The following is a 25,136-nucleotide window of genomic DNA, read 5'->3' as shown; positions in this document are numbered from 1 at the left end:
TCTGAAATACTGTATTCCAATACTAGTGCTAATAGTAATCATGGTTATTATTAGCCCAACTGGTGGTCTGCCTTTTTATTGTTGTTGTTGTCGGGTATAATTGACCTGTAACATTAGTTTCAAGTGTACAACCCAATGTCTTTTAAATTTTTTTTTTTTTTTTTCCCTTAAAAACTGTCCTTTCTACATTTCGGTCTTTTTTAATGTCTGCATGGGTTATATTTCTACCACTGAATGAAACCTTTTCTTGGTGATAACAAACATATCAAAGCTCATGCTTATGGGAAACTAAATTAAAGCTTCCAGAGTTTTATTCATCATAGATTTTCAGAATTAGCCACTAAAGAATGTACTTGAACGTTTAAGTATTCTGGTCGTGTATTTAGGCCCTGAGTTCATCAGAGATCAACATAAAATGTAAAGTTGAACACAGGAGTGTTTGGGGGATTTTGTAAACATAATACTTTATAATAAGCTTCAAGACACATTATTTTTGCATGCATTTCTACTAGTATTTATTTGGGGGAGGGACCTTAGTATTGGAAAATCTCAGAGTTCACAAAATTTCCTTGGTTATATTTATTCTTTCAGAGTAGAGACATACTACAGTCTTTGGAAGGAGACTCCTATGTTAGGGTAGACTTTGGTCTGTTTTCTGTGTCTTCTTTTCAGTAAGTCAACTCCCCATTTTTAGGAGATGGCCTTGTTTAGTCATAAACGTACTCAGAAAATGTTTGTCTTTAATATTAGCGAAGCCAGGTTGGGTCATTTTTTTTTTTTTTTCAAGGCAAAGATTATTTTCATTCTTGTGTGCCTCACAAGCTCACCTCTTCCCCACTGAGAAGAGAGAGGTTTCCTGTGTGTCTAGGGGACTTGTATGCCCAACACCCATGGCTTAGCACAGTCACCCTTTGTTCTAAGATGTATAAGCTGCAATTCTGCTGTAAAGTGGAGCTTTTATTTCCTAAAGGAGTCATCCATCATAATGTCTGTCTTCCCTTCTAGGGCAGCGTATCACTGAAAGAACTGAATGCCCGACCCTTAGAAGTTTTCATGTGCAGCGTGCTGAAAAGGCAAGGTTACGGGGAAGGTTTCCGCTGGATGGCACAGTACATTGATTAACAACAACCTGCATCAGTTCCAGGTCTCACCATTCAGGCCTACTCAGAGATTTGATCACTCAACATGCATAACTTGAATTCAATAGACTTTTGTTGGTTAGAAAACAGATGTTTTTTAGATTAATATTATATCAACTTAATTTGAGTGCAAATTTAAAACTAATTCAATGTAAGTTTGAATATCACAATGTTAGCTTTCTAATTCCATAAAAATAATTAGTTTTTACAGTTTATAATCTGACATTACCCCCAGCGCCATTTGTAAAGAACAACTTTCCAGCAGTACATTTGAAGCACTTTTTAACAACGTGAAATTACAAATGTAAACCATATTTAAAAGCTCATCATGTTAAATTTTTATGTACTATTTTGGAAATAGTTTTTAAATTTTAGATTATATGCCCACCTATCTTAAGTGTACAGTTAATAATTAGCTTATTGATGATTGCATGATGCCTTACAGTTTTCAATATTTTTTCTTATGCAAACGTCATGCAATAAAACAAACCCTAATGTTTGGCATCTTTGTTGGGCAGATGTTTCATTTTAATGTGTCGTATCTAGCTAGTATGCTCTAAAATTTTGAGTAACATCATACGTATGAGGAGGTTGTGGGGAAAGGAGAAGGCTTCAGAATTTTTAGAATAATGTTTAAGTCCCTAGAGGCTTTTGCGTTTACCAGGAGACAAGTTGTGTTCAGTTGCAGCTTATACCACATTTATCTCTGAATTGTGTATTTTTAACAGTAATGCTACCGTTAGTAGTGCTGATGGGGTCCATGTCCTTGTTGCTGTGGGATCGGCCTTCTGAAGAAAAGCACATCTTTTGGTACAACACAAGGTTAATCTGGGGTATGATAGGTTCTAAAGCTCCATTCTAGTCTAATTCTGAAGCGTTCCAAACTTATTGGTGCCCAATTTGTTAATTTGTGCCTTTTGACCAAAAGTAGTGACAGGCACCAGGCTCCCCACGTTTAGAGGTACTCCCCACTCCCTTTTACATAATGGTACTCCCAGGGTGGGGGACAAGCAGGATCTTGTGCCTAGTTTCATTGTGGAGGCCTGTATGTGTGAGGAAAAAGAAAGCCTCTTCTGCTCCAGTTGTCAGAGATGGGTGAGGATTCTGGTCCTATCTATAGCTCTTCTGCATTGTTTGGCACATTTTATTTCTTGGTAGAAATAAATGAATACTTGTATTTCATTTTCTTTTTTCTTAATTGTTCTCAGCTCTTTATAGTACAAAGGCTTTTTTTTTTTTTAACTAATTTTATTATTTTTTAATTTACATCCAAATTAGTTAGCATATAGTGCAACATTCATTTCAGGAGTAGATCCTTAATGCCCCTTACCCATTTAGCCCATCCCCCCTCCCACAAAGGCTTTTTTGAAAAATTTTTTTAATGTTTTATTTATTTTTGACAGAGAGAGAGAGACAGAGCATGAGCGGGGGAGGGTCAGAGAGAGAGGGAGACACAGACTCTGAAGCAGGCTCCAGGCTCTGAGCCGTCAGCACAGAGTCCAATGCGGGGCTCGAACTCACAGACCGCGAGATCCTGACCTGAGCTGAAGTCAGACACTCAACCGACTGAGCCACCCAGGCGCCCCAAGGTTTTTGTTTTAGATGTAATGCCTGTGGTGTGATAGTGTCTGCAAGCCTGATAGACTTACTAACAAAATTTTAGTTTTTTAAATCACTTCAATTTTCTAAGAAACTGAGGGTTTTTTTTTTTTTCCCATGTCAGAGATTCTCATAATTACTCAAATAAGCTGAAAGTGCCAAATATGTATTTTTAAAGACTCTCAAACTTAAGATAGTTCTTTCTTGGTTATAAACTAAGATTTTATAGTGTATGTAACCAATTCCTTTGAGAATAGATTGCTCCACTTCCATCAAGAATAATTTTAATATCAGAATTAGTGTTTTCTGTAGCTGTTTTCCAAACCATGTATTAGAGTCCTTTCTGTCATCAATGAGGTAAGATACGAGGTAGATAGATAAGGATTGATGAATATGACTGGAAGGAATTACCAGTAGCCAAACCAATAAGGTCATTTCACATTTGGTTTTAGTAATTTGGCTCTTCTATTTCACTTTAAGCTTCCTTCCAAATGAAAAATATGAGCTTCCTCCCTGCTTAGAATCCTCAGTGGCACCGTGGGACAAGTACAAAATGATGTATCAACCTCCTGGCTTATTTTGCCACCTGTGCTTAAAGTACTTCTAGGGGCGCCTGGCTGGCTTATTCAGTAGAGCATGTGACTCTTGATCTCAGGGTTGTGGGTTCAAGCCCCGTGTTGGGTATAGAGCTTACTTAAATAAAGTACTCATTTCAAGTGTCCTGACTAAACAGAACTAGGCCTTATTAAAGGTACCTGCCTCTCATTTTTGGTATCTGTCTTCAGCACCAACAAGGACACACCTTTTCTTCAACTATCTCCTTATGTTGTGATATTGAAAAGTCAGTTACCTGTATCATAAACTGGTATAAAGGAAAAAGCTTACTAGTTTGTCTAAAGAGGAAAAATGCTTTCTGGTACCAAATATCTTGCTCCAGAGTTCCCATTCTAGTTCTAACACTGGGATCAAAGAAACAAAGTCACTTTGTGGACCACAGCTAAACTGTGGATATTTTTCCAGTGATGTAAGATTCTTACAGTCTGAACATCCAGAAATGACGTTGCACTTAACAGCACCTGGCTTTCCCGCAGCTCGAGAGAGATGGGCCTGCAGAGTCCCCAAGCCATTGGGCTTACCATCTTGCTCTTCCAGCTCCTCAGAGTCCATACACTGAGTCACTGCTCCCCTTGAAGAGCAGCAAATTAAGAGAATGGCAAAAAACAGTAGAAGCACACGGGGAAAACATATACTGTGTATGTGTCTGTGCAAGTAGGTCCACCTGCAGAGTATTCTGGGGATAAATGGTAGCATTGGGTACATAGGTTAATTTTGTACCTTACACTGTAAGGTGTGAAATGTAGTTGTTAACACTGCTGTATACAAGATTGGATTCCATATATATCAGGCACTGCTCAAAAGATGTCTTAAAATCTTAAGTCTAAAACTCTAAAAGACTAAGTCTCAGCCCACTTTTTCATTTTTAATGAAATTCTTAACCCCATGCCTGTTTCAGGGACTGCTGTTAATTATGCTTTCGGATAATTTTTTAAATTGATTCCAGTTTGTCTTTATCTCAGTTAATTTTTAGAATGGAGATCACAGCATTTTTAAAAATTGGGGCAAGACATTTTGTAAAGTATATGAAAAAATACTCTTCACCATTGGCTTGGTTGACCCAGTATGTTTGAGTGCCAAAGATGTATGAATTCAGATATTGCCTACATAGATGTCAATTTTAGTTTTGTGTGCCTATGTATATGTACAAATTTAATGTTGTTTACAATGGTGTTTGTTAGTTTCCAGCGGGCTCACACTTTATAGTGTTTTCCAGAACACCATCTACTTGTAAGTCATTAAAATAGGGTAATAGCTGTGATAATAGTGTTTATTGCCTTCCGCAAAATGATTTTATCAGCCACATTCAAAACCCATCATTTTCACAAGTTCCATCATTAAAAGAAGTAGAATTCTAGTTGGCATGATTTGAGAGTTTCAGGAGAAAGGTTTATGTGTTCTGAAACTGTATTGGTTGTGACTCACTGTGGCATTTCAGTCGTTAGTCACATGATGAAAATATGCAAGGCTTCATTGCCAAATATATTTTGACCAGAGTACAGTGAGAATAGCTAATGTAAAGTGAACTCTTTCAAGGTGTCTTGTACTCATTTTATTTAGAATATACTGTTTGGATCATTTACACCTAGGTAAAAGTTGATGAAGCTTCAAAAAATCTCCAAGAAAGCATGAAAAAATAGAGATCAGTAAATATAAATTCCTGAATGCAAAATCAATAAGGAATTAAATGTTTTCTATAAACTAATTTTTTGGCTGTAAATGTAAGTGTTTGAAGAACGGTCTATCTTCATTTAAGGTCTGAATTCTCAAAACTACATGGTGATGCTTCCATCCCTGTTCTTTTGAAATGCAAATTAGTGCTTTTTAACAAAAAAAGAAAGAGCTAACAGGTCTTAGAATATGGGACTGTGCCTCTGTGTAAAGTGATTGGGATTTTGTTAAAACCATGTTTCCACTCCTGAATCCTGGAACCATCCTCCCTCACACACCCCCACACCATACCTCGATAAAAAAGCATGAAGGGAATCTCCAGAATCTATCGAAGATGCAGTTCTGAACGAACTAATTTGTTCTCATAATTTAGAACATTAAATAACTAGTGCATTTTAATACCACTGATATACTGTTCAGGGCTTTGACCACATTTTTAAATAGAATCAAAAGTAATTCGAGTAGGCAAATTTATCCAAAGTAAACTTTGTTTCAGGAGTGTCCCCAACCAAATGGATTTTAGTGCAGAATTTTGAGTGATTTCACACAGAATTATTTTAGAAAAGCTGCACGAGTGGATGAATTCTTCAGCATACATCTTAATGGGGAAGGGAGGATTCAATTTAATAAGGATTCAGTTTTAAATATTTTGGGGTACAGGGGGGTGATAATCCTACAGCTTTTGACATATAAGTTGCCTTTTGAATTGTGATCGTTATCAAGTGTGAAGATTCACATCAGAACGGCCAACTTCACATGGGTTTCTCTATTCCCTGGTGCTGCTCCTAAGCTGAACTTGCAGTCAGTTGCCATGCTGAGGCGAGAGCACTCAGGGTTAATGCAGTCATGTTCCTTAAAAGTGATCAAAGTGTTTTCCATGGTGAGGCCTTCAGTATTTGACTGAATGCAGAGTTTGTTGAAGTGGTAAGTCAGTGATAAGTTTTTCATCACTAACCTTGTTTGCACTTTTGTACACCACTGCTTGCACTAGCATCTCAGTGTGAATTTTAACAATGGTTTTATAGTGTATACAGATTAAGTATAATTTATATAAAGATGTTTCTGTTTACCTTTATGTATTTTACAAAGAACAGCTACAGTGGATAGTTAAATGTTCTTGAATTGTGTTTGTATGTTATTTTGATTATGTTCTATTATCATTCACCCCCTATGAATTTGAGTGTTGGGAATAGAAAAATAAAATGCCAGCCTGGTCTTTGAAAAACTCGAGTGTCAAGTTCCATTTTTATCATCCAGCTGTAATTTTCATTTTGCTCATTAGAAATTTCTTGGACTTGAAATTATGAAGATAATAGAACATTCCCTTTATACAAAGATTCTCAAGAATCTGCTTAAGTACCAAGGCCTAATTTGCCTGAAAACAACTTCTGGGCAAACTGGAGTAGGACTGTTACAATGTTGACCCCACTGAAGTGTGAAAAATAGGGCAATCAGTTGGTTTTATCAACATCAAGGTGCCCTAGTTTATTTTTTTAAGTAAACTCTGCCCCCAATGTGAGGCTCAAACCCATGACCCCAAGATCAAGAGTTCCATGCTCGGGGTGCCTGGGTGGCTCAGTCGGTTAAGCCTCTGACTCTTTGGTTCAGGTCACGATCCCATAGTGTGAACTAGCCCTGCGTTGGGCTCTGTGCTGACAGTGGGAAGCCTGCTTGGGATTCTCTCCACCTTCCTCTCTGTCCCTCCCCAGCTCGCATGCATGCATGCATTCTCAAGCTCTCTCAAATAAACTTAAAAAAAAAAAAAAAAAAAAAAAAAAAGGTAAGACATTGCTTAAAAACCTGGTAACTAAAAATAAGTCCTAAAGCTGTAAAACAAAGGTCCCAAGAAAAGGCCCTGTTTCTGTGGCATCCCTTATACCAGGTTCAACTGGAATTCAGTTCATTAACCATGGTCAGGGCCTATATTTACAAAGCCTCTTACCTCAATTTAACATTAGACATCAGAGATGCCTAGGTGGCTCAGTGGTTTCAGTGCCTGACTTTTGATTTCTGCTCAGGTCATGATCTCATGGTTTGTGAGATGGATCCCCGTGTGGAGCCTGCTTGAGATTCTCTCTGCCCCTTCCCTATGTATGCACACATGTGCACACTCTCGCTCTCTAAATAAACTTAAAAAAAAAAAAATTAGGGGTGCCTGGGTGGCTCAGTCAGTTAAGCGTCCAACTTCGGCTCAGGTCATGATCCCACGGTCCGTGAGTTGCAGCCCCGTGTTGGGCCTGGAGCCTGCTTCAGATTCTGTGTCTCCCTCTCTCTCTGACCCTCCCCAATTCATGCTCTGTCTCTGTCTCAAAAATAAATAAACATTAAAAAAAAGAATTAAAAAAAAATTAGACATGAAGGGGGCACCTGGCTGGTTCAAAGAGCATGTGATTCTTGATCTCGAGGTTGTAAGTTCAAGCCCCATGTTGTGTACAGAGATTACTTAAACTTTAAAAAAATAAATAAAGGGGCACCTAGGTGGCTCAGTCGGTTAGGCAACAGGCTCTTGGTTTCGGCTCAGGTCATGATCTCAAGGTTCATGGATTTGAGCCCCATGCCAGGCTGAGCATGGAGCATGCATGGGATTCTCTCTTCCTCTCTTTCAAAATAAGTAAATTAAAAAGAAAGAAAGAAAAAATTAGACCTCAGGGATCAATAATTTTCTGGCTGTTACTTGATAAACAAAGTAACCCTTGCTTTAGAATGTGGATTTCGATGTGGGGCATCATAACAAATAACTTAAAATGTTTATTAAAGTCACTGATTTCAATGATGGCAATATGCCACTAAAAACAAGCTCTTTACGTTGCAAAAAAGGAAGTGAAGGGCTTTCCTTCTTGACTGTATTGCAAGGGCTTGGGTTAATGGGTGAAACATTCCTCTAGTCAAAAACATTTCATGGCTGTAAAAGTAAAAAAGAGGAAGAAATCATTAGAGGTGAAGTACAGGAGGACAGGGAGAGAGCAAAAAAGGAACTAAAGGTGAACTCAGTAGTGGAATTATAGTCCCATTTCATCTGGGATTAGCAAAATTTCAGAAACTCCAGAGATTACAAACATTACTAAGTGACAGAACCATTTTTAGGGTTCTCCTAGCCTTTGGGTTGGGGTTGAAGTCTGTCTAGACCTATATCTTGATCGGGAAGCCATCCCAGATTGACTGCAGTTTGGAGAAAAGCAAGGTGACTTTTGTCTATTCTAGGCACTTCACTTAAAAAAAAAAAAAAAATTGGGGGCACCTGGGTGGCTTAGTCGGTTTAGCCTCCTACTTCGGCTCAGGTCATGATCTCAATTTGTGGGTTCAAGCCCCACATCGGGCTCGCTGCTGGCAGCAAACAGCCTGCTTCTGATCCTCTGTCCCCTCTTCCTGCCCCTCCCCCACTTGCACTCTCAAAAATAAACATTTAATGAACAAAATGGAAGTACAGTTGACACAGGATGTGATATTAGTTTCAGGTGTACAAGATACTGATTTGACAATTCTATACATTACTTCATGCTCCCCACAGTTTAGTCACCATCTGTCACCATACATTATTATGATATTATTTACTATATTCTCCATGCTGTACTTTTCATCTCTGTGATTTAATTATTATATAATTGGAAGTTTGTACCTCTTAATCCACTTTATGCCCCACACCTGGCCTCCCTCCGGCCTACATTCCTTTCACTTGGAGTGACACACTTGCCTTATCCCAATTCTTCACCTTCAAGACCCAAATAAAATTCTGTCACCTCTGAGACACGTCTGTGACACCTCTGTAAAAATAAATTCCTGGACTCGGAAGACATTGCCTCTAGCCACCCTGTTTTGTTATAAAGATTCTCTAGACTAAGTAAATTAGTGTAATTTACAAGAAGACAGAAAACATTTAACTTCAGCTGATGAAGCACATTTTGTTAAGACAGTTTGCACAGGAAGGGGTTTAGACATCACAGGGTAACAGGACTAGTGCCTTATTTGTGAATAACTGCATGATGAACCACGGTTAGCTTTGGGAGTGGGTCCTATGCTTCGGATTGATTGATCGAGAATAGTTGATGCACAATGTTAGGTTAGTTTCAGGTGTACAACACACTGATTCAACAACTCTATACCCACAATAGTAGCTACCATCTGATATGCTTCAGTTGTGTTGCAACAGAAAGAGGAAAGTCAAACACTTGTCCTCTCTCAATATGGGAGGAATAGAGAAAGGCCTAAATTTTATTCCTGGGATCTGAATTTTAACACCATTAATTCTCTTTTTAGCATTAACAAATGACTTAACCTTTTTAATTCCAGGTGGAGATTACAATTCCCACCTCCAGAGGTTGTTAGAAGGATAAATTAAGAAAATGTACTGCAAAAATGGAGCACCTGAGGGGTTAAGCATTTGCCTTTGGCTCAGGTATCTCATGGCTCATGAGTTCTCATGGTTTGTGAGTTTGAAGGCCACCTTAGGCTCTGTGCTGACAGCTCAGAGCCTGGAGCCTACTTCAGATTCTGTGTCTCCCTCTCTCTGCCACTCCTCTACTTGGGCACTGTCTCTCAAAAGTAAATATACATTTCAAAAAATTAAGAAAATGTACTGCAAAAATGTACTAAACACTCAACAAATGGTAGCCATATATTTAATAATGTACATTTACGTACAAAATATACCCCTGGCTTATGCCCAAAAAGGCAAAAGTGTTCGGGGCAGGCTAGGTCTTTTTATTTTTTGATTAAGAGAGAGAGAGAGAGAGAGAGAGAGAGAGAGAGAGAGAGAGAGAGAGAGAAAGGGGAAGCACAGAATCTAAAGCAGGCTCTAAGCTCTGAGAGAACCGACCCGGCTTTGAACTTACTGGGAAATCAGGACCTGAGGTGCGGGGCTTGAACTCACTAACTGTGAAATTATGACCTGAGCCGAAGTTGGAGCTTAACCGACTGAGCCACTCAGGCGCCTCAAGTCCTAACATGGGGTTGCTGACTTACCAGAATGAGCTGAACCTCGTGCTGAATTGTGTGGGCATATTCTTCTGCGAAAACGATAGTTTGCATCAGGGTCTCAAATAAGTTCGTGAACCAAAATAGGCGAGGAACCACTAGGGCAGTTAAGGCTTTGATTTAGGGACAAGGAATTGGGGGATGTCCTAAGAAAAGGCGTCAGGCTACCTGAGGGGACGTACAAATCTGTTCTGTGTGGGTCTCGGCCTGCTGCCCTTCCCTCTGGAGGTCTCACCAGGGAGCACACGCACGTTGGCTCTTTTCTCTGTCGCCTGGGCCCGGCGAGGTGGCCAAAAGTCCCTCTACCTAAAGAAGTCCGCGCCGTGGGCGGAAACGAGCAGCTACGAAGCGTCGCCCAAAACAAGCAAGGAGGGGACGGGTGGTGTGGGTGAAGACTCTTTAAATGGACGCAGGGGCGGGACCAGTGCGCGGAGCGGGACTGTGGGGAGAGCTCCGGCCTATGAGGGAGCCGCGTTCAGGCGGCGGGGGCCGGGCACCTCGGATAGCTCTGGCCTATGAGGGAGAGGCGTTCGAGCGGCAGGGGCGGGGCGGCGGGCAGCCCTCAGAGCCTAGGAGAGAGGGACATTGGGGTGGCGGGGAGCGCGTAGGATGCGGGGACTTCACTTTCGAGAACATCTGCTAGCACGACTGGGTAAGGGGCTGAGCTGGAGAGCTCTAGCGCCAGAGAAGCAAAGTAGGTAGGATCTTGTTTGTAGGATTTTTGCACAAGGACACAGCTCTGACAGCTCCTGCAGGAAACTGCAATGATGCTTTCTTTCCTGACTGCCTGGCAGCAGATGGCAGGAGCACGAAGCTATTTAGAGAACAGCCCGAGTTTTCCTCCACCTCAGTTTCTATATGGGGCCAGGCTCAGAATCATCAGTCTTGGGGCACCTTGATGACTCAGTCTGTAAAGCATCGGACTCTTGATCTCAGCCTAGGTCCTGATCTCGGAGTTCGTGAGTTCGTGTCCCAGTGTCTGGCTCTGTGCTGACGGTGCAGAGCCTACTTGGGATTCTCTCTCCCCCTTCTCTGTGTCCCTATCCCACCTATGCTCTGTCACTCAATCAATACATACATACATACATACATACATACATACATACACTAACTAAAAAAAAAAAAAGTATCATCAGTCCTCTGGAAGTTGGGTGGCAGTGGGGCCCCTCTTGGATTCTCTAGGGCCTCATTTTGCCACCCTCCTTGGAGAAGCAATGCTCTGACCCTTTCGATTACCTGATGATTGGACAGCCTTTGCCTACCATTCCATGTGCCAGTGCTGGGCTGGGCAAAATAGGGAGGGTCCCTACTAGGGTTCTCTCACTTTTTTTTTTTTTTTTTGTCCCTCTCACACACAAAGCTTTACATATGGGAAACCATTACTTATCACCAGGCACTTGCCAAGTATTGTGCTGGTGTTAGATTGGGTGCTTAGCCCCACTTCCTGTCTGCCTTTCCTTTAGTCAGCAGGCATTTCCTGAACACCTGCCTGCTGGCACCTGGCTTCACATACATACCCAAGACATGGTGGGAAGCCAAAGGAAAAGGCCCTCAAACATTACAAAGAAGGTTTCTAGAAAGCAGGCACCACCAGAAGGAGTACAAACTGGTTAGCCAGAGGAGTGAGAGAGGATGTGCCAAGTAGGTACCCAACAAATACAAGGGCATGGCAGTAAAGGCCACATTGTAATTTTGGGGACTGGTGACCCCTGAAGGGGACTGTGTGTAGAATGTATTAGGAGAAGGCAAGAGTGGAGGGAAAGACTGGAGAGCATGAAGCCTGACCTGAGGAGGAAGCAGGAAAATAGGGCTGCCTGTTTCCCATCTTCCGACCTGTTTCTCACCTGTAATGATAAGTATGTTATTTCTAACACCAGTTCCAAAACCCAATATTGTATGATGTATGACCATGTTTTCTAACCCACAGTAGGAGCTAGTGATCCACCAGGATAGCCTGCTCTTGGGGCCATCAAATCAGGATCAGGACATGCTATTTGAAGTTGGGACCAGCTGGATAGATGTGTCCTTCTTCAAATGCCACACTGATTGTTGAACACGTGTATGGGAGTGTGTGGCACTGACAACAGGGAAGATGCTGATTTGAGGTAAAACTGAAAAACAAGCTTGAAGCTGTTAAGACAGCAGAGATTGCCAGCCTATAAAACACCTGACTGAGCCCTGGTATCAATTGCTGAGGATACTGCTGGCAGTGGGTGGGGGTGGGGGTGGGGGTGGGGGTGGAGCTGAGACAGGATTTGTCCCATCTGACCCTTCTCTCTGCAAACCTCTGACCTGGGACTGGTTTTGCTTGAAAAGTGTGGGGATCTGGTGGCTCCATCTATCAAGCAATACAACTGTCATTGTAGGGGTAAGGAGGAGCATACCCCCCATTCTAATCCCCTGGGAAAGTACTGAACTCAAAGAAGTGTCAGATGGGCATGATAACTTAATCAAATAGCCCAAAGGGCTATCTAGTGAACACTGGACTATACCTGATCTCTGTGGCTCCAGTGCTCAGGGGGACCTGTGAATTGGAACATCAAGTTTCAAGGAGAGAATTATAGTTGAATTTAAGGAAGACTTTCTTAGCACTGATGATTTAGCACTTGGTTGCTTTTATTTTATTATTTTATTTCATTTCATTTCATTTTATTTATGAGAGAGTGTGAGTGAGGGAGGGGCAGAGTGAGGGAGAATCCCAGAGTGGGGCTTGATCTCGCCCAATATGGGGCTCAAACTCACAAACAGTAAGATCATGACCTGACCCGAAGTCAGATGTTTAGCTGACTGAGCCACCCAGGTACCCCAGCACTGGGTTGCTTTTTAAAATGACAGTCTCTCTGTCATTAAAATTCAGAGGTTTTCTACACAAGTGGTTTGTAACATGAGGTTTCACATCGCACCACTCCCAAACTCTGAGGTCCTGTCACCCAGATGCAGACTTTCAGAAGAGGGCCAAGCAGGAGCCAGGATTAATGATGCAAGTTGGTGCCAGTCCCACACCCTTTCTTGACTAGAAGAAAGTGCTCCTATGGGGGTGGGGGCAGTCCCTGAGATTTGAACATCCTTCTGATTCCTGATGCTTCTACAGGACGCATTGCTCTTCCATTGATGTTAACTCATTGTTGAGACTTAACATTGGATGAGACAGTGATTAGGCCTGCCTGAGCTCTTTCCCAAGCCTCCTAGGTTTCCTTCTGTATGCTAAGGGCATGAATGTTATGGCTGGCATGGGAAGCAAGGCTATGGATTGAAGCACCTGCCACTGGAACCAGGCAGTCACCACCCATATCCCCAAAATGGGAGTTCGGAACACCCACGGGTAAAGGTTTATTTTGCTGAGTCACTTTTCTCCCTTGGCTTCTCTTGTAAACCCCAGCTGCTCTTACAAGTTTAATAAGTTGCTCACAACATTCCAGTCCCTAGCAATAGACCATTCCTTATTTGCACAAAGGGGTGGAGGTGGGGGACAGGAGGGATGTCCTATTCACTAGTTATTGGGTTACAAGGTTTCAGGTGTACAGGATGGCTGCCAAAGAACTCAGGCCCAGGCAGCTGACTGTCACAGGTGTCACATGGGCTGCTTTTCTGATGACCACCAGATGTTTTATAACCACCCCCTATTTCAGCCCCCACCCAAAGAGTGGCACTTGGTCAGTCCCTTCCCTGACCCCAGACCACAGTTGTCCTGGCTGGGGGGTAGGGAGGCCCAGGAGAACTTGTAAACAACCAGGCTTTGCCGGCTCAGATTCCCGGAAGTGAGAGTTAGTAAACAGATCCCTCTGGCATCCTCACTTCTGGTCAGTCTGCCAACGCTACATCGGTCAGACCTCCTCTTCTCTTCTCCTTACACCTTCAGTGACTTCTCATTTTGTCCACCTGATGCCTATGCCCACTTTCACTTTTCAGACACCTTGCATGGAGGGCCCAGCCGGAACTCTCATCCTCATTAAAAAAATGAAGAAATTGAGGCCCAGAAAGGACCAAAATACAGGTTCTTAATTCTCCACTATGCCAACCCCCCAGATTCCATTTCTTCATTTGAATGCAGCTGGGATCCCCCCCCCCCATAGTATTCTCTATTTTTTTTTTAACTGGGGCAAAAAAACACATAGCATAAAATTTGCTCTTTTAGCAATTTCTAAGTGTAAAGTACACTACTGTCAACCATATGCACACTGCCATGCACCAGACCCCCAGAACCCCCTATCCTGCCTCCACACATGTAACTCAACTCGGGGTTTGCTGCTGGGGGAGCATTAATTTGAACACAACCCAAGGAAATGTCAAAGAATTTTTAAAACTTGTCACAAGTAAGGAGACAGGGAGATAGTTGTCAAAGCACTGTCTCCTCTTAGGGTTAGTACAGGAGACTTTTATTCAGTATGCTGCAGAACGAGGGCAGGGAGCTTGATACATTAAGGAACTTACGCATATTTTGTGACTTAGACACTTCGGTTCAACTGCACATGCTTAGTATTTCCCAACATTAGTGCAGACATAGTATGTTCAAAACTGGCTGAAAAGCCCTCCACCCATAGGAAATCTTCATATTAGAATGAGTAAATGGTAAGTTTAGGGCAACTTACTGGGCTTCTCTGCAAATCCTCACTCCAGTTCAGCTCAAACTTGCTCCTACAATGGAGTATCCTGTGGAACACCTGGTCCTCCCATCTCCTTGGTGGGAACTGCTTGTTCTCTAAAACAGACACAATCTTTCCCTGCTTTTGTTCCTCCCCCCCTTCCTTCCTACTGACAGCTTGCAGCCCTTTGATCCAAATAACTCCCCTTTGGGTCCTAGCTAACATACCCACTGAACAACCCCCACCTCTTCTGCCCCCAGCCCTGGCGCCCACCCCTCGGCTTCTTTAGGTACCTCACAGAAGTTCTATCATGTAGTATGTGTCTTTTTGCAATCACTTATTTCACTTGGCAAAATGTGTTTCAAATTCGTATGTCAGAATTTGCTTCCTTTTCAAGACCGGATATGTTTCAGTGCATAAATCTAACACAGTTTCTTTATCCATTATCTTTTGACAGGCACATGGGTTGCTGTAGCTCTTGGCTATAGCAAATAGTATAGCAAACAATATAAACGTTTTAGATGCTGACCTGAGTCAGCAAATAAATGGTCTGTGGGCCTCAAATCCTAGCGAGCAGGATCCCTTCCAGGACACCTTGAGGTTCTGTTCAGCCTTGGGTTGGCATGTGAGATGTAAAGGGGGCTGTAGCACAGTTAGACAGGTGCAGCATGGGTTCTGGATGTCCTTGCCCGTGGCTGCATCCCCCTTTCCATTGCTTTCGAACTTGAAGGGTGAGAATTTCAGGGCTGTGGGGACAGTCTTGGATCTGCTTCAGTGTATATACACAATGGCAAATCACTCACCACACTGCTCCTCTACCTGGGACCCAGTATAATTGGAGGACAAGAGGCTCACACTAGGATTGCCAGGTAAAATACAGGATGCAATATTTAGAACATACTTGTACTTGGGGTGCCTGAGTGGCTCATGTGGTTAAACATCCGACTTCGACTCAGGTCATGATCTCACAGCTCATGAGTTCGAGCCCCGCGTCAGGCTCTGCACTGACAGCTCAGAGCCTGGAGCCTGCTTCGGATTCTGTATTTCCCTCTCTCTCTGCCCCTCCCATGCTCATGTTCTCTCTCTCTCTCTCTCTCTCTCTCTCTGTGTCTCAAAAATAAATAAACATTAAACATTTTTTTTATAAAGAACATATTTGTACTAAAGAATTATTCAGTATTTGTCTGAAATTCTAATTTCACTGTGTGTCCAAAACTGTTATTTGTTAAATCTGGCAACTCTATATTCTAACCCACTGAAGGTCTCCCTCACAAACCAGGACGAGGGCTTTAGCATCCCAACCCAGTTGCCTTTAGAATGGATGGCAGGGATGCTTCTGAAATCCAGACCTGGCTTGGAGCACTGGGTGTTGAGCCCCACCCTGATATACTCAGCTTGGCCCAAGTTGCCTGCTTGACTGAGCCCACCTTTTCTCCCTTTTTGACTCTTGGCAGTAAGTCTGCCTGAACCCCAGAAGGCTGCCCTAAAATCCCTATTTCATGATCTTCTCTTTTATCAAGGAACCCCCAAATAGTGATCACTATGCCTCGTGTCCTGCCTGTGCTTCTCCTCAGAGTAATGAAGAGTGGGTGGCTGAGGCAGACACTAACAGGGACAGCTGCAGCTCAGAGTGTGGAGGAGTTGGCCCTTATGGATGCCCTCAAGAGCCTGGTCAGGTGAGGCTGGAGTGTGGAGGTCTCATATGAAGGGGAGCCTAGCATGAGACCACTTTGAGCAACCTGCATTTCTGGCATGGGTCCACAGTGACTCCGAGTCCTGAAACCCTCTCCTAGAAAAGGGCCTTGGCTGCCTCTGGCACCTCTGGGCACAGCCAGAGGTGCAAGGAGAGGCACTTAGGCCGTCTCTGGGAACACGGAGCACTCCCTCTGCAACCCACTAGTGATTCCCTTCCTTGCTTTAGCAGTTAGGGGACAGCAGGGCCTGGAAATCCTTGGTTCACTTACCCTACCCAGGGTGGACGCCCCACAGGCCTAAATCACTGCCTTATCTTCTCAGGAGGCCTCTTGTCCCTTTAACAGCCTCCCTGTTCCTGAAGGCAAAGATCTTTCTCTGTGCTGGCTCACGAAGGGCCAAAGGGCCATGGAGAGGGGGTCACTGGTGTCCTGGGGACAAAGGGGTCTAGGGTTCTGAGACTAGAGACTGCAGGATTGGTCCTGGCCCTGTGTGCCTTGGGACTTGGAGGTGGAGGCATCTGGGCTGGGGCCAGGCAAGCAGCAGATGGCACCCCATACCCCATCTTGCAGATAGAAATTTGGTGAGAACAAGGGAAATTCAGAGACCACCTCCCCCCCAGCTTTACACTCACAATATGGTCTCAATGAGTAATTGCACACTGCTCTGGGGTTACATGATTAAAGTCTGTCTCCCACACTGGCCTGGTCTCTCCATAGGGACATATGGTCATCCTAATGTCCTCAGGGCCCAGTAGCAGGTGCTCAGTGAGTACAGAATCAATTCAGGCAAGATGGAAGGGTAGATAAATGCCATACCCTTCCTGGGAGATACTGGGAGAGTACTGGCCCTTCACGAGGGTGTGGACAGGTTGGTCCACACTCATCCTGTCCTGTCCTTGTAGGCAGGGACAGCAGAGGCAACAGAGGCAAAGGCCTAGGGTCACCAACCAGCTGTGGGACCCCTGCTATGAAGCAGTTGTATGGACTTGAATGGGTGAAGATAGGGAGCCCAGAGGGACCTGGCTGGGAATTAAGGCCAGGTCTACTCCTCTGCTTTCCCCCATAGAAGCAACCCAGGAGAAAGCCGATGGTCTGTAGGGCTACAGTGCCAGTGGAGTAGCTACTAGCTACATAGCTATTGAACTTGAAATGTAGCTAGTCCAACTTGAGATTTGCTAGGGGGACCTCGGTGGCTCAGTTGGTTAACTGTCTGGCTTCGGCTCAGGTCATGATTTCATGGTTTGTGAGTTCAAGTCCTGTGTCAGGCTCTGTGCTGACAGCTCAGAGCCTGGAGCCTGCTTCAGATTCTGCCTCCCTCTCTCTCTTGCCCCTTCCCTGCTCACACTCTGTCTCTCTTCATCTCAAAAATAAACATTGAAAACATTTTTAAAAAATCTTAAACGCCCCCAAAACCCCAAATTGAGATGCACTACAAGTATGAAATACATACTGAATTGCAAATACTTAGCACAAGAAAAAATGTAAAATATCTCATTATAATGGTTTTATATTAATTACATGTTTAAGTGTACATGGATCTAATAGGTTAAATACAATTATTAATTAAAATGCGTTTTACCTGTTTATTTTTACTTTTAAAAAGTGTGGCTACTAGAATTACATGTGTGCTTGCACTTGATTTCTATTGAACACTGCTGCTTTAGATGCACAGGTGTCTTGACCTCTCCTGCTCCACATTTATCAGCTAGGTCAGCTTTCAGGTGTGGGTCTTGCGGCAGGCCCCCTGCAGCACTCATCTGGACCATGGTGGCCCAGTGAGCCTGGCGTCATGCTGGCGGAGGGAGGAGGGGGAAGCTGGGGTGCTGAGCCCAGGGCAGCTGGCCCAGAGAGCAGACAGCTCCAAAGGCCAGCCAGTTGGGTTGGCTCCCATGTGTTCTGCTGTGTGGAGTCACAGAACCTTGGATCTGGAGGCACCCTTGGGGACCTACTGCCCATTGCACCAGTGACAAAACAGCAAACAACCAAGTCAGTGGTCCCAGAAGCTTGAGTCCCAATTCAACCCCCTTTCCAAACTGCCTCCCCTGGGGCTCTCAGGGGAGGTTCAAGACCCCTTCCTAGTTTGCAGTTTGATGCATCTTTGCACATGCTGAGCCCTTTCAGGAACTCTGTTGTCCCTTCCTTTAATCCAGCTGCCCTTGACCAAGCAACTGTTTATTCTTCAGGTCTCCACTGCCTGGAAGCTCTAGATGGCAGGACCCTAGTGGTATACAACCCACCATACTGGCAGAACGAGGTATATGGCCGATAGATTCATTGTTGAATGGCCAAATGAATGCATGGTGTCTCTTCCTTAGGGAAACTCTTCCTGAAGGCTCCCATCCCCCAGTCAGCCCAGGCCTCCATATCTCCCAGTTCCCTCATCATCTGCATCCCTGTTGGGTCTGTGAGCTGCCCTGGGAGGCAGGGATGGTAGCTACATTCCTAACACTTTCCAGAGCCTGGCATGGAGCAGGTGCTCAGGAAATAATGAATGGAAAACACACACCTGGGCCATCATCTCCCCTGATGTAGGGACAGATGCCCAAGGTTCCTGGCGAACCTACCAACTGTCCCAGGAAGGTGGCTCACGGGAGGTGGGAAGAGTACAGCAGTCTAGCCAGTGATACTGAATTTCCTCTCTTATCAGAGGTGTGGCTTTGGGTACCTCCCTCACCGGCTCTGAATTCCGGGGGATGCCAACATCGAGAAACAAATGAAATACTGCCCTGAAATACAGTATGGGTGTTGAGCAATATGCCCATCCCTATTAGCACTCTTTACGAGGTAGCAGTAGGTTCCGAGGGACGCGCTGAGAGCACTCGCTGACTCACTTAGCCGGCTGGTGGCTGTGGACCCCCTCCTCCACTGAATGTAACAGAGCCGCACACCAGCCAGCACAGAAAACATTGCTTTATTAACTGCGTTTGCCAACACACGAGGAGTGCAAAGGGCTCCTTGAGACACAGGCCCTGGTCGGGGCCAGGGTCTGGAAACCCTCATGAGTGAGTGGGACAGGATGGGACTAGGAGCTACGCAGCAGCGGCAACACAGAATCATGCAGGGCATGGCGGGCACTGGCCACGGCAAAGCGGCCATACATTCTATTGCTCGTTAAGGGTAGCGAACATGGACAATGTACAAAAAGGAGAAATAGGTCTTTGCGTTAATGAAAAATACATTTTTTCTCTACAAAGGAATCTTTTCTAATACAAGAAAATAAATATTGCAACATAAGCCAAAAATAATTTAAAATTGCTCTTTTCAATATATTTTCAATATTTCTCTTGTATATTAACAAATGGCACATCACTTTCTTTGAAACAAGGACAGAAGGTGTCTCCTCCTGTGACATTCATATCATCCCCCCACCCCGAGCCGTTTGTGGAGCACAGAGTGTTGTGCATCTGAGGGACAAGGTGGCAGGAAGTGCCTTAAAGAACAACCAAAAGTCCCAGACTCCAGCCCTGGCTCTTTGGCCAATGTGGCCAGCTGGGCCAGGGGCATGGGAAGTGGCCTCCCCAAGGGCCTTGGTACAGGCATCCAGACCATTCTGAAGAGCTTCAGGCATGGCCAGAGGTTGGCCACATCTGGCAGTGAGCAAGGAAATGCCAAGTTCAGCTGCTGCCAATGTCTGTTAGTATCATCAGGCAGTCGATGCTCTAGAAATTGCCCCAGCAGGTCCCACGGTATGCCCAAACGCAACACGCAGACAAGCACGTACGTGGACACACGAGACGTGCCCTGGCACATACATACCTACAGACTGGCACCCACGTCCGGAAACCCGGGTGGCTTCTCTAAGGAAACCGAGACCCTGACATAGCAAATGCTCATACACTGTCACAAAGTCAGAGCTCATTCAATAAAATAAACCCTTCTACCTTTCTTCTCCTTATTGACTTTAAAATACATTTGTGATCCATAAAAATACTTTCCTTGCACCTCATCCTTCCTGGCTGTGATGAGGAGGAGGACTGTGCAGCCAGGACCAGGAGAAGGGTGGATGGCAGCCAGGAGGAGTAATAGGAGCTTCTCCCTCCTGGGAGAGGGCCAGTGAGTATGGTGGGCAGAGGTGTTCAAGCAAAAGATCTGCCTCAGCCTCTGGCCTGCAAAAGGACTTCTGTCTCGTTCCCTGCTTCCCGCCTCAACCCCAGGGTTGGCAAAGCTGTCTACACTGTGGACAGGAGATGGGAAAAAGAGTGAAAAGGGCTGTGGCTAATGGTGGGAACTAGTATCCTTGTCCTCTGTGTGGTCTTGCTGGACTTCCCAGAGGTGGACAGCTGCGGGGCAAGAACAGCTCTAGGGCCAGGTCTGGGAGTTAAGGTTCTGCCACCTCCCCCACCAGCTAGCCTAACAGATCCCTGAGCCCTGCGCAGGACACAGCCCCAGGGATAATCCAGTCCAAGGCAAGAGCCAACACAGAAGGGAATCCAGAGGCCAACTTGGGTGGAGTACCCCTGAAGGGTGCTGGCTGCCCTTCCTGACCCCAGCCAGACACGCTGCAGTATATTCCCTTCCGCGTTCTCTCCTGCCCTAGCCTCTGCCCCCAGGGAGCCCAGACTTCGCCTCCGTATGCATGAAGCGGTGGGAGGGGGACAAGCGTGGAGTCTACTGGGCAGGAGCCATTCCTGGGACCCCACCTCTCCCCCTGGCAGAGTTTGGTTGTTCTTTAAGCTCCTCACTTGGTTCCCTGTGAGGTCAGACTGGGCAATCTGGCACAGACAAGATTGTGACCCAAAGCACGGGGAAGTTAGGAGGACTGTTCAAAGGCAGTAAACAGAGAACGGGGATGGGCCGCTGGTGCGGACACTGCACTGGCCGTTACTACCAAGACGGCAGGCAGACTAAATTCCACATGGTAGCTTGTGCCATTCCAATGCCCAGAATCCTTGAAGCCCGCCCCGAGTCCACTCCAACTGGACACATTTGCCTGATCTTCTGAACTGAGTCCTAGCTTTGTTTCCCGTTTTGCTAAAATTCACATGAAACCGTGCGTCGATGACAATGCCACTGTCGTACCTTGGAAGTTCTGGAGTCAGGGGTGGGTGGTCAAGCTGCTGCCCATCCCGCCGATTTGCACGTTGAGTGTTTGTGTGGGGAGAACCACATGGTGAAGACCTTTGCCATGCTGGTTTTGCTGTCCCTGTTCTTCCCCTCTGTGAGTCTCAGAGTTTAGGAAAGCTCACAGTGGGCCCAGCCCAGGACCGGAATCCCAACACCTGGTTCCCGCGTCCCAATTCCAACGGTTCAGCAGCAGAACAACATCTTCTTCCAAGAGCCTGGGCTCCTCTCCTTGGGTGTGTACAATGAACATGTCTCTCTACACTTTGTTGCTAAAGAACTCGTCAAAAAAAAAAAAAAAAAGTCCAAGCGACAAGTTGTCAGGTCCAGGCTGTGCTGTATTATGGTCAAAATATTCTTTGGCATCCACAGAATGATTCGACTGATTCACTGGACTTATGCAAGATTTCTTGTCGGAGAAGTTCTGGCTTCACCAGTGGTGGAAGTGACCCAGGAGTAATTCATAAAACAAAAAAAACATGTTTTCACTGAATTCCTTTTATTGTTTGTTCCCTGAGCTATCACCCTGGGGCCACTCCACTGACACTCATCAGAGCAACTACCTGGGACCTAGGGGATGGGACAGAAAAGGTGGGTGGGTGGTGGTGGGTAGGGAGGGCAGAACCAGGGAAGGGGGTAACGGCTCACAGGGACAGAGGAACCAGGAACATCCAGCAAGACTTGAAACAGCCACAGCAGGCCAACACGGCCTGCCCCGGGCCCCGGGATCCCACTTGCTTGTTGGAAGGAGGAGTTTCCAAAAGGAAACTGAGGAAGAAGCTCATCTCATAGCAGGATTGGAAAATTTGAAAAGGCAAACGGTCTGGTCTGGTCAGGTCAGCTGTCTGGGAGTGGCCAGACGTCAGCCGAGACTGGCCCCAAAGGAAGGAAGGAAGTTGGAGCCCCAGAGCAATTCTCTAAGTGGGGGAGTCTGAGCCCCACGCCCCTGTCTGGGCACTGGCCCTCCCTTGCAGCCCTCCACCGGCACTGGCGGCTGGCTGGCTGTTTGGGAGTCCCCTGAGTAAATGGCACAGCTCAGGAAGGATTCTAGGAACCCCTTCTCAGAGCCGCCGGGCTGGGCACTGGCAGGGGTGGAGCAGCAAGGGAGTGGAGGGTCGCGGGGTGGGCGGGCAGGCCTCAGATGATGTGGGTTGATCAGGAACAGCGGTGGTTCCTCTGGAACCAGCGGGCCCTCTGCACCCCCTCAGTGCTTTCTTGTATAAGCTCGTTGTGCTTGTGACAGTGAGTAGACTCTGGCTGGGGATCACTTAGTATACTTCCTTGGGGATCAGTGGAGTGCAGCAGGACCCCCCAAATGGACCCCAGTAGAATTTGGGGGCAAGGCGGGGCAGGCCCTGGGCTGGCCCATCTGCCATGAAATAATGCCCAAACGACGGTCTGTGTCACCCAGTGGCAGCGGGCTGGAGTCCTGAGCTCTTCTTCGCCTCGCCTACATCTAGCCAGGAGCCCAGCAATGCCGCGTGGGCTGGGGCGGGGTGCTGCTGCGGCGGGGGTGGGGCATAGGACCTGCTAGAGCCCCTGCGGCCAGAGCCGTGGAAGGAATTCTAATGTCCTAGGCCAGCACAGAGGAAAGACAACAGTGTGGAATTCAAAACTCTCTCTATATTAAAAATAAAACCACAACAGAGTGGCAGTCTCAAGGATCTGAGACACTCAGCAGAGATTGGAAATGGCAGTTGTGACTGGGCTGAGGCCTCGTGGGAGGACCAGGGCAGGGCCTGGGACAGGGTGGGGGTGACTTAGGAGGCCAGTACCCCCATGCGGACCACCTCCTCAGCCCCTGCTTCCCGGGGAGCCCGCTGCACCCCACTGTCCTCAGCTTCCACATCTGAGTCGCTCATCTCTCCATCAGAGAAGTAGCCGTCAGTCTCAGTGTCAAAGTGTAGGCTGACCTTGGGCCTCTCGGCCACAGCAGAGGGCGGTCCTGTCCCAGCATCAGGCCTGGTACCTGGCGATCTCCGGGTTCCCTTGTTTTCTCGGGGCAGCCGGAGCCGGCCCAAGGGCTTGGGGCTCACTGTAGGGCCAGGCACTTGGACATTTGAGTCGGCAGCCATTGGGGCTGCCTCGTCCAGGGTCTCGGGGGCCAGAGGAGGGGGGCTGTCGGGGGCTGCTGGGATGGGACAGTCCCCAGCTGTGGGACTAGACGGCAGGTGGGAAGGTGTTCGCCGCGTTGGTTTCCGGGCCACTAGGCCCTGCCCACCCTTGCCGCTGGCTGCATCCTGGCCCCAGGGCTTCTTGGGGGATTTGTCCGGAGTCGTCCGTGAGCCAGGCCCGTCCTGCGGCAGCTTCTTCTTGGCAGGCAGGCGGGTGCGGCCACGGGCCTTCCTGGCAGGGTCCCCAGGTCGCAGTGAGGGGTCCCGCATGAAGCTCAGCAGTGTCTCCTCGTCTTGCAGCAGCTCCTCTGACAGTAGCCCCGGGGCGGGGTCTTCGCGGTGCCCATTGTTTAGTGACCACTCGCTCATGGCCATGTTCTCTGCTGTGATCTGCACTGACTGCGCCAGCCAGCTGTTGAAGAAGGTGCCATCGATGGGGAATGAGGTGGACAGGCCTGGCCAAGGGGAGAGAGGAAGCAAGTGAGACGCTCGTAGGTGTGTATCCCACCCTTTCAGGACGCCCTCCTGGACCCTCCCCAGCAGGCCACTGTGCACCTCCCTCCCTCTCTTCCTCTTGCCAGACCCAATTAAGCCATCTTGTTTGCTGATCCCTCCTGTCAACACCACCAAAGAGGGACCATATGGGTCCACACCATATACCCCTCTCCCCAGAACTGGCTTCATGATTTGGAACCCAGAATGTAAAGTGAAAATGCGAGCTCCCTGTTCAAAAATTATTAAGGTATTTCAAGGTGACAACAGTAGAGCATTAAACCAAGCAAGAGCCCTTTGAGACTGCACAGGTACACACACCCATGAAGCCGGCTCTGCACCTCTCCCATCCCGGGGACGCAGAGGATGAAGGAATGAAGGAAAACGCCTCAGGCCACCAGGGGGCGCTGTTTTTTTGTGAGAATTATTTCTGAAGCAGAGAAGTTGGATAGGGTAGCCAAGTGCATCTGTGTAGAAGGTCCCTCTTGGATGTCAGGGCCAACAGGTGAAACTGGGCCTTCCTTGTGATACCCAAGTGGTCAAGTGGTCCCATTCCTGAGAATGAGGGACATACAAGATGACATGAGGCTTCCCTGCTGGAGACAGGCCTGGATAATTCCACTGTCATCCCTGAGGAAGTGTTCTAGGGGAAGCATGTGATACCCTGGGAGAGAAAGCCCATAGCTGGGGGTGGGGGGTAGAGGGCTCAAGGGCTGTTCTGCTTAATGTAGGAGCACTAAGGAGTCTGTGACTGACCATGTACTGGGCCAATACCTGTGGCCACTCCTTTGGGTCTCTCTGGGTGGCTCCAGGAAGGTTCCCTAGTGCTGAAGGGAGGGCTCATTTGAGAAATTCCAGCAGAGCGGGACCAGGATGGAGAATTCTGGCTGACCCTCATTTCCCAGCATAGGGCTACACTCTGTAAGGGCACAGAGGGCCCACATGTCCCCTGGGGCCTCTAGGAGTCTGGCTAAGAGAATGTGAGGGCAGCTCCTGAGACCCTGGCCCAGCGTCCAGATGTACAAAAGGGGAATTTCTTGGGATGCCAGATGGGACAGAGACCCTATCTACTTTCCTTTATGGTTAAAAGGTATGAGCACCTGGGCATGGAAGGGCCTGGCTAGCCCTCTTGGGCTTCCTACTCTGTGCAACAGAAGTGCTGGTGGACCTTGCTGGCCTTAGGTTCGGGGCTGCAAG

At 46.5% G+C, this 25,136-nt stretch overlaps 2 protein-coding genes across 16 annotated transcripts in view; one reads left to right on the top strand and one right to left on the bottom strand.

The window, feature by feature from the left end:
• Positions 1-1,704, top strand: part of SAR1B (secretion associated Ras related GTPase 1B) — a 31,602-nt gene extending 29,898 nt beyond the window's left edge. For both annotated transcript variants that reach the window (XM_042984211.1, XM_042984218.1), the window contains exon 8: positions 1,006-1,704. In XM_042984211.1, the coding sequence (XP_042840145.1) occupies positions 1,006-1,122 (117 nt within the window). In that variant the 3' untranslated portion in view covers positions 1,123-1,704. The remainder of the gene's footprint in view (positions 1-1,005) is intronic.
• A 19,902-nt stretch (positions 1,705-21,606) lies between these two features.
• Positions 21,607-25,136, bottom strand: part of JADE2 (jade family PHD finger 2) — a 131,833-nt gene continuing 128,303 nt past the window's right edge. For all 14 annotated transcript variants that reach the window (XM_042984018.1, XM_042983957.1, XM_042983971.1 and 11 more), the window contains one exon: positions 21,607-23,902. In XM_042984018.1, coding sequence (XP_042839952.1) covers positions 23,094-23,902 — 809 coding nt within the window. In that variant the 3' untranslated portion in view covers positions 21,607-23,093. The remainder of the gene's footprint in view (positions 23,903-25,136) is intronic.

The sequence above is a fragment of the Panthera tigris genome, chromosome A1 (assembly GCF_018350195.1).
Source record: "Panthera tigris isolate Pti1 chromosome A1, P.tigris_Pti1_mat1.1, whole genome shotgun sequence".
NCBI classification, from domain to species: Eukaryota; Metazoa; Chordata; class Mammalia; order Carnivora; family Felidae; genus Panthera; species Panthera tigris.
This window is presented reverse-complemented; position numbering and strand designations above follow the sequence as displayed.